This window comes from Sinocyclocheilus rhinocerous, unplaced genomic scaffold (assembly GCF_001515625.1).
Source record: "Sinocyclocheilus rhinocerous isolate Xijiao unplaced genomic scaffold, SAMN03320098_v1.1 scaffold407, whole genome shotgun sequence".
NCBI lineage: Eukaryota > Metazoa > Chordata > Actinopteri > Cypriniformes > Cyprinidae > Sinocyclocheilus > Sinocyclocheilus rhinocerous.
Genome location: NW_015633444.1, coordinates 377821 through 390534, shown reverse-complemented (window position 1 = coordinate 390534; position 12714 = coordinate 377821). Strand labels below are relative to the sequence as shown.

The window sequence follows — 12714 nt, the reverse complement described above, 5'->3', positions numbered from 1 at the left end:
CTCCTCCCGACCGCAGACGCAGGTTTACAAGCCACTTTTTCCAGCGTTTTTCAGTCAAATTCTTGAATTTTCCCCCCTTATGAGCAACACATTTTTGTACACGATAAAAGCTCCTTGTGGTTTCTCGGTTTGTCCGATTTGAGCATCCATAAACAATGCAAAACACTGGCATTTGGAGTTTCTGCTAGTGATTTCTATGGAGAAAAATCACTTCCTGCCCTCCAGCTGCATTTCGCGCATCATCAGAATCACGTGATTGCAAACAACCTATAGGTTGGTATATTAACATTATTTCAGTTAATGAAATTATGGTATTTAACTGTAAATTTAAGTTAAAACCGTAAAACCTGAAATGTTGCTACCGTAATTTTTACGGTAAAATTTCGGCAACCACAGCTGCCTGTTTTGTACCATAAATTTTACAGATTTTTTTACGGTGTGTATATATATATATATATATATACATAAATTAAGTTTTTACTTATTTATTTACTTTTTTTGTACCACAACACCTGTATAGTGTAGTCATGTGAATAAGACACAAACACTTAGTGTAAGTAAATGTTAGATTTTTGCTCATTTATAATAAAATATGAAGTACCTTACATGTAGCTTGCTAATTTTGCCCTGTAGCTTGTAGTGTAATTAGAAAAAAGGAGTACACGTTAGCATACTATTAAAAGGAGTACTTGTTACAGAATAATTAAAATGCAGAATGTAATAATAAGCATTTATGGTAAATTAAAATATACCCATTTCTATTGAAACCTGTATATCATGTATTTAAACATATTTGTAACTACATATTTTTAATGAGGAAGTTACAATTACTTCATTGCTAGTATTTGTATTACTATTGTATTAACTTTAATTGTATTAACTTTAAATGCAATATCAAAGAACACATTATAGTTAAAATTATAATCAAATACTCTGCATGTGCTTCAGTATGTTAGTCAGCACAAAAATAAGTATAATTTAAACATAATGATTAAAGCGTTTAATTCAACATTATCACGGTGTATGTTTTAAAATTGTACTTAAAATTTTACACTTTACACTTTTTATTTCATTAATATTACATCACCTGCGAGCACAAAAAATACTTTTAAGATTTGAAGTACACAAGTGGACACTAAACACAATTAAGTGCACTTCTTTTTAACAAGGGGATTCTTACTCTTAATGACACAGTAGCTGTCAGTTTAGCTAATCTGAAGACTAGTTGTTAGCTTAGTTAGCTACACTTTTTGAATAGCTTCCCCAACAATGCGAAAGTGACTGCAGTCATTGTTCTGATATGCAACAACTAGATGAGATAGCAGAATATTGAACTAATTGTAAAAAAAAAAAAAAAAAAAAAAACCCTTCAAACAGTGGTAGCCTATTCTGTAGGTCCACTGGGGGAAAAAGACCTTAAAGAACCGTAACAACTCTCCCATCAATGGCTGCAAAAAGAGCTGTATGTTCATGTGATTGAAGAACATCTTTATGTCAAAATCAAGCATGTCTTTCCATGCTCTCCCCCTCTTCTGGAGAGGCTAAAGACGACTCCTCTTGTGTGGTTCTCGTTATCGTTTCCCACATAGAGAGTCGAGAGATACTGTTTGTATGAAACTGAAAAGGGGAATGTTCTAAAGCTCCCAAATCATAACAAATCAGTGGTTCAACCTCCGGCACTGGGCTAAGCAGATTACTGTCATTTTCCACAACTTGTCCCTTGCAGCTAACAACCTCCAATTAGAAAATCCCGCTGTGCGCATCTATGCCCTGACGGCGAGTGACTGTGACAGGCGGAGAAATTAGAAGTTTCGCATGTTAATCCACCATGCTCTAGCAAGTCGGGGCTACCGTCGAACTGCTTTGAGGGGATATACAAATTCAACGCACCCCACACCCGCCTACACACAAACAACAATTGTGAAAAACAAAAAGGAAAAACAGGCCTACAGCAAAGTGCAGCGCCGTTGAGTTTAAAGCATTTGGCAGACTGCTAACGGCTAACACAACAGGCTGACAGATGGAACGAAAGCAGGGTGTGTGGTTTTGACACTACGACTCCATTGTGTCAAGAACAACCTACGAAAATGTGATAGAGTGTTAAATGGAAAATGAAGCAAAGCTAATTATTTGACTGAAGACTTGACATATCATAGTCTCTTTCACTAACAATTGTGACAAACTTCTCACAACCTGTGTTGTACAACCAATCGTCACTCTTAGCTAACAGAGTATGACGATTCCTAAAGATGAGCTTCGGCCTGAGAGTATGCGCAGCAAGATCATTGAGCAACGGCATCCTCATATGTGACCCTGGAGCACAAAAGCAGTCTTAAGTCGCTGGGGGATATTTGTAGCAATAGCAAAAAATACATTGTATCGGTCAAAATTATAGATTTTTCTTTTATGCCAAAAATCATTAGGATATTAAGTAAAGATCATGTTCCATGAAGATATTTTGTAAATTTCCTACCGCAAATATATCAAAACTTAATTTTTGATTAGTGATATGCATTGCTAAGAACTTAATTTGGATAACTTTAAAGTCTATTTTCTCAATATTTTGATGTTTTTGCACCCTCAGATTCCAGATATTAAAATTTTGTATCTCGACCAAATATTGTCCTATCCTAACAAACCATACATCAATGGAAAGCGTATTTATTCAGCTTTCAGATGATGTACAAATCTCAATTTTGAAAAATTGACACTTAAGACACTTTTGTGGTCCAGGGTTACAAATATATTTTTTAGGCCACTTGATTTTTTGATTTATGGTTTTAGTTGGATTATCAAATTCAGAATGAAATTTAATGCACATTTATTGGTGAATCAAGAAAACATGAAAACGTTCATACACAGATTTTACGCAAAAATTTGTGTATGCACAGTTAGTAGGGGTGTGAATCTTTAGGTAGATGAATCGATTCGATGCACGCTTCACAGGTTTTCGATTTGACTCAGGAATGATTTTTGTAAATTTAGAACGATTCAATCCGATTCACAAAGAAATTTGATTCAAATAATTATTTAATTCTGCATTTTTTAAGTGCATTTTGTATAATTATGTAAATGCTTCTCCTGATGTGTCTTAGAAAAAGAACAACAAAAAGACAAACTACTTAAAATTGTTTACTGCGGTGAGGTGTTTGCACAATGCAAGCATTTTATTTCAATAGTAGTGGCCATGCAGTGAGTTAGCAGCTTTATCAATGGTTTGTTCGCATTTGATTCAAGACTCTAAAGCTATTGTTAAAGAGCTGTCATATGCTCATGTGATAGTCAGTGACCGTTGTGTTTATATATTTTAATATATTAAATAATACTTCACTGAAATGTGGCTCATTCAATTTCTAACATTTTAAATAGATTCTTGGCCAAAACAAAATGGATTCATGATTCAAATTTCATGTTTTAAGATCAATGCATATGCATCGGCAGGATCTGTAATCAAGGCATTGAGAAAACAAGTGAATCCTGACACCCTTATGAGTCCCAGTGTGTCATGGCTATTACACAAGATGTCACTGGGAACATATCGTACAGTTCGACACGTAGCAGCTGTTAAAAGTACCATAAACACAGTGTCTTACCTGTCGCTGCTGTGCCATTTTGAAACGGATTCCAGCACCATGTTGACTGAGTGGAGACCTTTGACTTAGAGGCTTAGTTTGCAGGCAGGCAGATGGCTGAATGGGCATCTGACAGTTCTGAATGTGCATGCCCTGGCCTGCAGTAGATGGCTGCTGTTGCATGGTTGTTTTGTTTGGTGGAGCAGCCATGATGGGCATTTGTTGGGCCGTGGTGGAAGGTGGTGCTTTAGGGCTGAAATGCGGCATCGGCTTAGTGCTGAGAACCTTTGTGTCCATGTGATGGGATGGGTTGAATTCATTGGGCTTGAGAAAGCAGTTGGACATGCCTTTGGCCTGACCAGCACTCTGAGTGCTGAGTCTCTGCTGAGAAAGGGAAGCATTACCGGGAAGAGTCTCCTGATTGAAAGAGCCAGGAGTTTGGTGGACACCCAAGGCAGAAGACCAGTTCCTAACCCCTCCTGCTTGACTCTGCTGGTGGTTGTGGAGCATAGAGTTGGGCTGTTGTTGGTTAGCAGCCATTTGCTTTAGCTGCTCAGCATGTGACATCTCAGGCCATGCTGGAAGACCTCGAGAGGGACCGCCAGTAGGTACCTGTCCATGGTGTCCTGAAGTGATGGATGAGGTGGATAAAGTTGTGTTGGCCATGGAGAAGGAAGGTCTGGCAGAGGCTGATCTTAGTTGTGGAGAGCTTCCAGCCGCCTGGCTAAAATCTGGTGAGTACTCTGTCTTGATTGGCTTATCCAGGTGAATACAAGTAGGTGCTAGACCGAAGTCATCATCTTGCTTTAGCATCTTCTCCAGCTCTAGATCATTGAGTGATGGCACGGTCTTGGTGAGCTCATCGAACAAATCCTGGAGCTCTGGGTCAATCTGTCCACTTACTTCATCTTTGAAGTCAAACGTCAACATCGAAGGATTTGTGGACGATTGGCCGCAGGTCTGAACTTCAGTCGGTTCCTTCTTCATATCCCTTAGAGTTATGTTGAATAAATCACTGCTGACTCCGTGAGGCATCATGAAGGTGTCCTTTCTTCGAAGGATGTTACCCTGGGTGGCATCCCCTACCAATCTTTGAGGCTGCCCTGAAGCCAAAGCACAGGAACCAGGTCGAAAAGAGCTGGGTTCCATGCGGAGGCGCTTGAAGTCGGACCCTGATGCCCCACAGGAGAGGCCATTCTGCTTGGATGTATATCCAGGAGACTGCACTTCAATCTTTCTCCTCAGTCCCTGCTGAAAATGCAAAGAATGGAAAGTCAATGAGGATTTTTTTAAACAAATGTTTTACAAATCAGTTGAAAAAAAAGTGTAAACCGACTGTTTGATTGACAATTAAAGGGGTACTGCTCTACAGATTTGATCAAAAGAATTCTTAAAAAGCCTTACGCCAGCTTTCTACAGCCAAAATGAACTAATGTTCTGCTCAACTGGGAGACAAGGGCACATCATGTAACAAGACCATCACTATCTAATTAATGAACTCTTATTAAAATACTCTTTGATGTTTCAAACCAATTAAATCTATGACGGGAGTTCTAAATATTAGTGTATAAAAATGTGTTCTGTGGGTGAATTATCTCTATGAAAACTGATATAGTTTTGCAATTTACTGCCGGGACTCTTTAGCCTTGCTCAGATGTCCATTTTTGTATTTCAAAAGAGACTTTAATATAGAAAGATTATGATTTCCCACATGGTCCTAATAGGGTAATGTCTACAGATATAGGTTAAACTCCTACTTACTAAGAATGCATGTACTAGACATTTGGATTCATTCATCTAATGATTCCATGCAAGTTGTGCACATAGAAAGTTCAAACTTTTTTTCCTTTTTGCCAGATTCACAACAGGTGATTACATGCATAAATTTGTCCATAACCTTGTGAATGTAGATGAATCTAGATTAATTTAAAGTAAGGAGCTCATGCCCACAGTGATGACTACAGCCATTCATCACTCTCTGCAAGTGGATTGCTCTCTAAAGATATGCTTTTGCATGCATAGCAAGATCTTTGAGTAAAGCCAAGACTGCTAATCTCAAAACCAGCTGAAACACAATAAACAACTTTTATAGAGGCCCAACCTTGATGTGATCAGCTATATTTTTATGCGGCACCTGTCACAGCTATGATCTGTTTTGTCATTCTGAAACAAGACTTATTTTGGGGTCAATTAGTTATTCCGTTATTTATACATTATATACATATTTTCTTAACACATCCCATTTTTCTAATTAAACTACACGTGATTTTTGCATTTGTGTTTGTCGGTCATCCGACGTGACGTCTCCGTTCCCTCCTTCAGGGAACGAGGGTTACATATGTAACCGAGACGTTCTGTTCTTAGCCTAATTTTACAATTTGCAAACTTATTGATAAATCAATTTCTGTGTGGAAATATTTGCACGCAGGTTTTATGCACAAATATGTGTATGTACACTGCTACAGTTAATGAGACCCAATCTAAATCATATCATGAACATCCCTGCATCTTGACTAATCCACCTGTTTTACTAGCAGCAGGCCTGTGCTCCCTAACAACATTTGCTGAAAAAAAAAAAACTCCAAGAACAATTGTCTCAAAACCTGGCATTAACTGTGTGGATAAATGTAGCAGATTGGTGTAAATCATATCATGAACATCCCTGCATCTTGACTAATCCACCTGTTTTACTAGCAGCAGGCCTGTGCTCCCTAACAACATTTGCTGAAAAAAAAAATACTCCAAGAACTATTGTCTCAAAACCTGGTATTAACTGTGTGGATAAATGTAGCCATTAGATTGATGTTGTTAGACAAAAGAAGGCTTTATCTGTGTCCCTCATTTGCATGAATTACATTTCCCACTGTTGGCTTGTTGTAAAGATAGCAACATTTTCCTTTTGTGAAACTGTTCCCTTTGTTCCTCAAGTCTTATTTTATGTAAATTAGGCTTGAACAATGACTCATAAGTAATGTTTAAGTAGCTATATAGAGGCAAATGTAGACCAATGCTTGTATATAGAATAACTTTTATTTTATTTTAAAGGCACAATACTATAGTTAAATGTTTTGTCAGGTAACTTAAACATTTACTTCACTAAATTAACTGACTGTATATATATATATATATATATATATATATATATATACAGTCAGTTCATTCTGCTAAATGACTAAAATATGATATACATATTGTCTCAATTCTGCACATTTTCAGTTTTATGAAGAAGAATGATAAATATAATTTACCAGACAGAATAATCATGAAGTAGCTGCTGACTGAATCCACCCTACCCAACATTATTTCCACCCAGCTGCAATATTGCCTGCACATGGATATGCAGTTATTTAAACACCTTCTGACATTATTGCCTGCAGAGAGAGAGAGATGTGTGTTCAACCCAACTTCATTATCAGCGCAGGGACGGGTGACTGTGGTGCAGTTTTCGCTGTAGCGGCAAATTGGAGGCATTTCCATTTACTGGAAATATTACTGGGCTGGGATGTTTTATGCCTTCAGGACTGGGAGTGATCACAGTTCTCCACACCCCACCCCCATCTCTGTCTCTCAATAGCCAGTATGATATTTAAATTTGCTATGAATGGCATGCTGACATCAGTATCAAATTATTTTTCCACTGTCTGACTCAACCAGGTTATAGATAACATATGACATGCATTTGTGTATGTTCAAACAACTTCACTGGGATGGAGTGAGATTTGAATTAGGCTGGACATCAATGCTTGTGTGTTGTTATGTGGTTCCTATGAGGTTTTTAGGCTGTTAGTATGTGTTGCCCAAAACCCCCTTAAAACCAGTCAATAGACCAGATTTACCTGGGGATGCATTTACTGTACAACGACGTAACACACTGCTTAACTACAATGGTATGATGCATCATTGGATAATTTAACTTGCTAGTGACAACTGTTTCCGTACTAACATGGGCTCACCTACCATCATTTGAACCATGTTGGCTGAACAATATAGGATTGTCATTAATAAAGCCATGTGTAGGATGTGGAATAATAACTTCTGCTAATTAATTGATTCCAGATCAAAATTCATGTCAGATTAGTATAGTTTATTTACATAAACAACAGAAGGCCTTTAATGTTTTATGAGCATGGCATCTGAGGACTTCTTCACTATTTTGATCTCCTTAGTTTTGATTATTCAATGTTGGATTCATTGCGGAAAAAGCCGAAACATCGAACTATGTCAGTAATGAAGAAACTTTTCAACCATAACTGGCTATCAATGATTTTGGGAAACACACCCAGGTTAGGAGACCAACTAAGAGTTTACAGTACACCATTTTCAACTAAAAAATGGTGTTTAAAATGGCATTTTGGGGACTGAAAATGCTAACCTTTTAAAATGGGTTTATCAAAGTGCAGGTTGTTGCAAACGATGCTGTTATCGTCTCCGTGTATCGTCTCCATAATTATTAACACTAGCGGTGTTTCGTGTCATTCGCATAGTTTTAAAATGCGAATGAAATGAAACGTTCAAAATAAAATATTAATTTATCCATTTCTGGTAATCCCCGGTTGCTATGGTCACGCCGGTTTGTTTACGCATTAAACTCGTGACAATGAGCAAAGGATGTTGTTCCCTCAACATAGGATCTCAAGGCCACGACTTTACATTGCATGGCCACGACATAAGGATTTCGTTACCTCGACAAAATGATCTTGTGGCAATGTCATTTTATCACATTCCCACGAGTTAATATGATGTGGCCATGACAAAACTAAGTGAACCGAACATGTCCCCTCCCAGTCACCGTACTGTGTAAACTACAAAAAGCACAAATTTGTGAAAACAGTGATGCATATTATGTGTTTAGTCTATAGGAATGCGTATGTGCGCAGGTGCGTAGTTTCTTTACAAAGTGACACCGCCAACTACTGGCCTGGCATGCATAATACAGCGTTTTAATCATTTTTGTGGATTTGTTTGAATGGGGATTGTCTTGACAATGTTGTCATCTGTACATGAAACCTTTCAAGAAAGAAAAAAAAAAACATTTCCATTTAGTCGTTGTCGTGTAAACATACCCTAAGACCAGCAAACAATCGTAGGCTTGTTCAACACAATCCCTCCTTCATTCTAAGTTTATGGGATTTGTTTTAGTGATAGGACAATATTTTGGCCAGGCTGATGAACTGTCCAATTATTTGACTTTTTATTTTATTTTTCTGTCCCTTTGGCCATGAATTCTGAGTACATATTGTGTGAAATTAATGTTAATTTAATTTTGAGTGTGTGTATGTCTCAGTTGCTATTCTTAAATTGCATTATGCAGTGCATATCAAAATAATATCATACATATTGAGCTGGTTATGTGATGCACTATGGTAAAAGTGTATTGAGGTCATAACACAGTACTGTGCAAAGAACCATGCGGAAATAAGTCTTTATTAATCAAAAACTTCTCCTTGTAATCATAATTTGTGTTAAAAGCAATAAAAGGTGTTTGAATCTAATGTGTCGGTAAAGTTACTGCTCCACTGACCACACGATTTTTCCACTTGTTTTTTATTTGCTGGCAAGTGCACACTTCTCTGCACAGTCTGAGCTATCATTCATCATTCCCACACAGTGCTGGATAGATTACATGCAAATGTAATACTCAGCCGTAAGTAGGAGCAATACTGTCGATTGCTAAAATGATAGAACACAGAACAGCACTTCACGATCAGCCAGGATTTTATGCAACATCAGTGAATCGTTCTACGCTTTTACAAACTCTTTGCCACCTCCTTCAACATTATTTATATTAGTGGACGAAACAGTATTGCAACTCTCCAGAATCTTTCTTCATGTCCCTTTCTTCATGTAAACAGTAGATTATTTCCCAAGTTGAAATTTCATAAAGAAAGAGTGTTGTACAATTATAAATAAAACACAATTTTACAATATCCTCTGTGTTCTTATCCTCTCAATTTCCAAAACACAAAGCCAAACATTATCCAGTGAAGAACTGTGAGAGAAGAGAAGACCCCAGTAACCACCATGTGTGTCACTACCTTTTACAGTCCCCCGCTAGATTAAATAAGACATTTTTCTAAAATATTCACATGGTGACAGATAACTGCCACTAACCAGATGTTACATATTAAGGCAAAGAGGAACCTGATGTTTCTTGTCGATATGCCAACCACATTTGAGACGGTCTGAGAATACTAGCGTATTCATTTTGGCGAGGGGCTGCAAAGAAACAGTGCCCTCTATTCATTGGAAATCCTCCTGACAGAGCTACAAGTGACCTGAAAATAGATTTTCTGATTAAGCTTTAATGAGCTCAGAAGCTCTGGATCACTTTGAAAGTGACTCCTGGAGGGAGGAGAAGAAACGGCTCTCAGCACAAACCATGGAAAGGCTTAGAGGTATCACACGTGTGACACTGCTCTTGTTGAAAACCAACACAACGGCAGATTAATATTGTAAAGTAACATCGCTCCATTGGGGCGCAGTCATATTAGACAAGGATATTCTATCTTAGGAATAATGGAAATTAGTGGCTATAAACCATTTCACAGTAGACCTAAAAACAAAAAAAAATGATGAGCTTAGTGTATGCATACAGCCAAACACATTACTTTTGAAGTATACTTCATTTGATTGCCAAAATTGTCCAAAAACCCAGAAACGGCTTAGCATTTTTGAACTTCCAGTTCCATTGTCCTGAAGCCTGTGTTTTTTTTTGTTTTTTTGAAAGGGTTATTGGTTAAAAGCCTGACATAAGATCTGTAGTTAACACAAGCTAGTAATATTTCCATGTTTTATTCAATTAAATGAAATACGTCAGTAGTACTTCACTTGTGATTTTTTTAAAAACTTTTACGTGTCTGTATAAAGGCAAGTGGCTAAATGGGACTACAGCGGTTGTCTAGGACATGAACAGGCATCACTCCAAACAGGTAAACTCACTCACTAGTCACTTTCACAGTCTTGTTGATTATAATCATTCTTTTGCAAACTATTCTCAGACTTTACAACTTGTAGATTTGAAACAAAACCAAAAGAGCTGTGGGATGCTTAGTGATGGTGACGTTGATATCATGTTTGGTGTAAGTTCGTTTACAGCTACATTTTAGCAACCAGCAGCAATAGGCCCGCATCATGATGGCAACATTTGCACAGGCAAGACCCACTGTTGTTTTCTTCAGAAAATGTAAAAATCTAGTTTTAGCCACTAGTAGCACAAAAATACACATAGGCATTTTAAAATCGCACATTTTTAATCTTAATATAAGATAAAAATGTATTATACTGAATCCTCTTTAGTAATAGTAAGCAGATTCTGTCATTGTAAAGATGTGAGCTTTCGAACATTATCACAGTATATGTCTACACACTGGAATCTAAAAACCTGCCATGCACCATGTGCCTGTCGGCTGATAAAGTGTTAGTAATCCAGCGTGACCATTAATTGAAATGATTTATGACAGCTCTTCAGAGGTTTTACCCTCTTTGTATAATAATATACTGCAGTGGTTCTGCTTCACTTCAGGATTAAGATTTACACTAAGCATCAAGTGGTAACCCATCAGTACCAAAACCCATCAGTTCTTCCAAAACTGTATGGCCTGTAACGAACACAAAATCATATTTTGAAGAATATTGGTAACCAAACAGTTGCTGATAGCCAGTGATGTCCATCGATGAAAATAAATAAATAAAAATGACTATGGAACTCAATGGCTACCAGCAATTGTTTGGTTACCAACATTCTTCAAAATATCTTCTTTTGTGTTCAACAGAAGAAATACATTTATACAGGTTTGGAACAACTTAAAGTAAATAATGACAAAATTGTATTTTTGGGTAAACTATCCCTTTAATATTACCATGAGTTAGATAGGCCGACCATTATGTCAAATTATGAACAAGGCATATAAGCTGAATAGGAAAAATTACCATTTTGGTTTCACGGTCTTGACATCCAAGAATTTATAACATGAAACAAACTGTAGTCGACAAAAAACATGCTTATCCCTGCTGCAAATGAACCTGTATTTAATAGTGAGAGATAGGGATGCTCATTTTAGTTAATTTTCCCGACCGACAACCGCTGCTCGTTATCAGAACATTAACCGTTAACTAATAAGATTTGAATATTAAATTAGTATTAAATAAATAATAGAATGGACTGTTTCTGAACTTCTGAGAACAAAGAAAAACAGAATAAAATAATATAAATAAAAATAATAAAATAAATAGGCCTACACAAGATATTTTTTACTTAAATAATTAAAAAATTAAGATGACAAAATGCAAAACATACACTGAATCCTATTATGCGCTTTGAAGAACCACATTTTTTTCGACAGACTTACAAATAAATAGCAGGTATACCTTAGTGCACAACTGGTCTAGTTTTTATTTTTAAAAATACATAAATAACGTGTCGTCTGGAGCGCAGCCTGTTCCGTGGCAGAAAACACTGGTTTCTGCAGTGTTGAGCCTTGTAGCCAATCACAGACATATCTGTTGATTTCATGAACGCAATGGCCAATCAGAGGTGTTTACGTTAGAATCCACTCACCGCTCATAAAGCAGGAGTTTTGTTCAGTGTTTCTGAGTTGTGCACACTCACGAATCCTCTCATTAGAACAAACAAAATGTACACACGATGTAAATAAGTGATTAATTGTGCAGTAGTGTAGAGCTTCATTGAATATAACGGGACCTTGTGAGATCGTGAAGAACTGAGATGAGTGACAGCTTTTTAATGATTATAAGAGGGAGCGCTCTTTCTAGGCTATAACCCATTCAGAATTTGAATACATTCACTCACGGATTCACTCTCTGATAATTAACCAGTTATCCAAACCTAAAAAAAACCTTTAAAAATACCTTTCAAACGGTTCAAATGATAGTATTAATCGGTCAAAGTTCTTACATTCGGTTAGTGGTTAAACAGTCAATATGAGCATCCCTAAGCTTTACTTTTACTCATATTACAATATTTAGTAATCACATTAATTTTAATGTGTCCTTGTTGCACTACTATAGTAATAACAGTAAATTATGCATAATTACAAGTAACTAACACTACACAAAATTCAGTAACACTTTATTTTAAGGTGTCCTTGCTACACGTTACATGTACTTACTATTATAATAACAA

At 36.8% G+C, this 12714-nt stretch overlaps 1 protein-coding gene across 4 annotated transcripts in view; it reads right to left on the bottom strand.

The window, feature by feature from the left end:
- maml2 (mastermind like transcriptional coactivator 2) overlaps nucleotides 1-12714 on the bottom strand; it is a 110502-nt gene that overhangs the window by 23627 nt on the left and 74161 nt on the right. For 3 of the 4 annotated variants that reach the window (XM_016557478.1, XM_016557477.1, XM_016557480.1), the window contains exon 3: nucleotides 3594-4823. In XM_016557478.1, the coding sequence (XP_016412964.1) occupies nucleotides 3594-4823 (1230 nt within the window). The remainder of the gene's footprint in view (nucleotides 1-3593; nucleotides 4824-12714) is intronic. The other variant, XM_016557479.1, reaches the window with a different exon arrangement.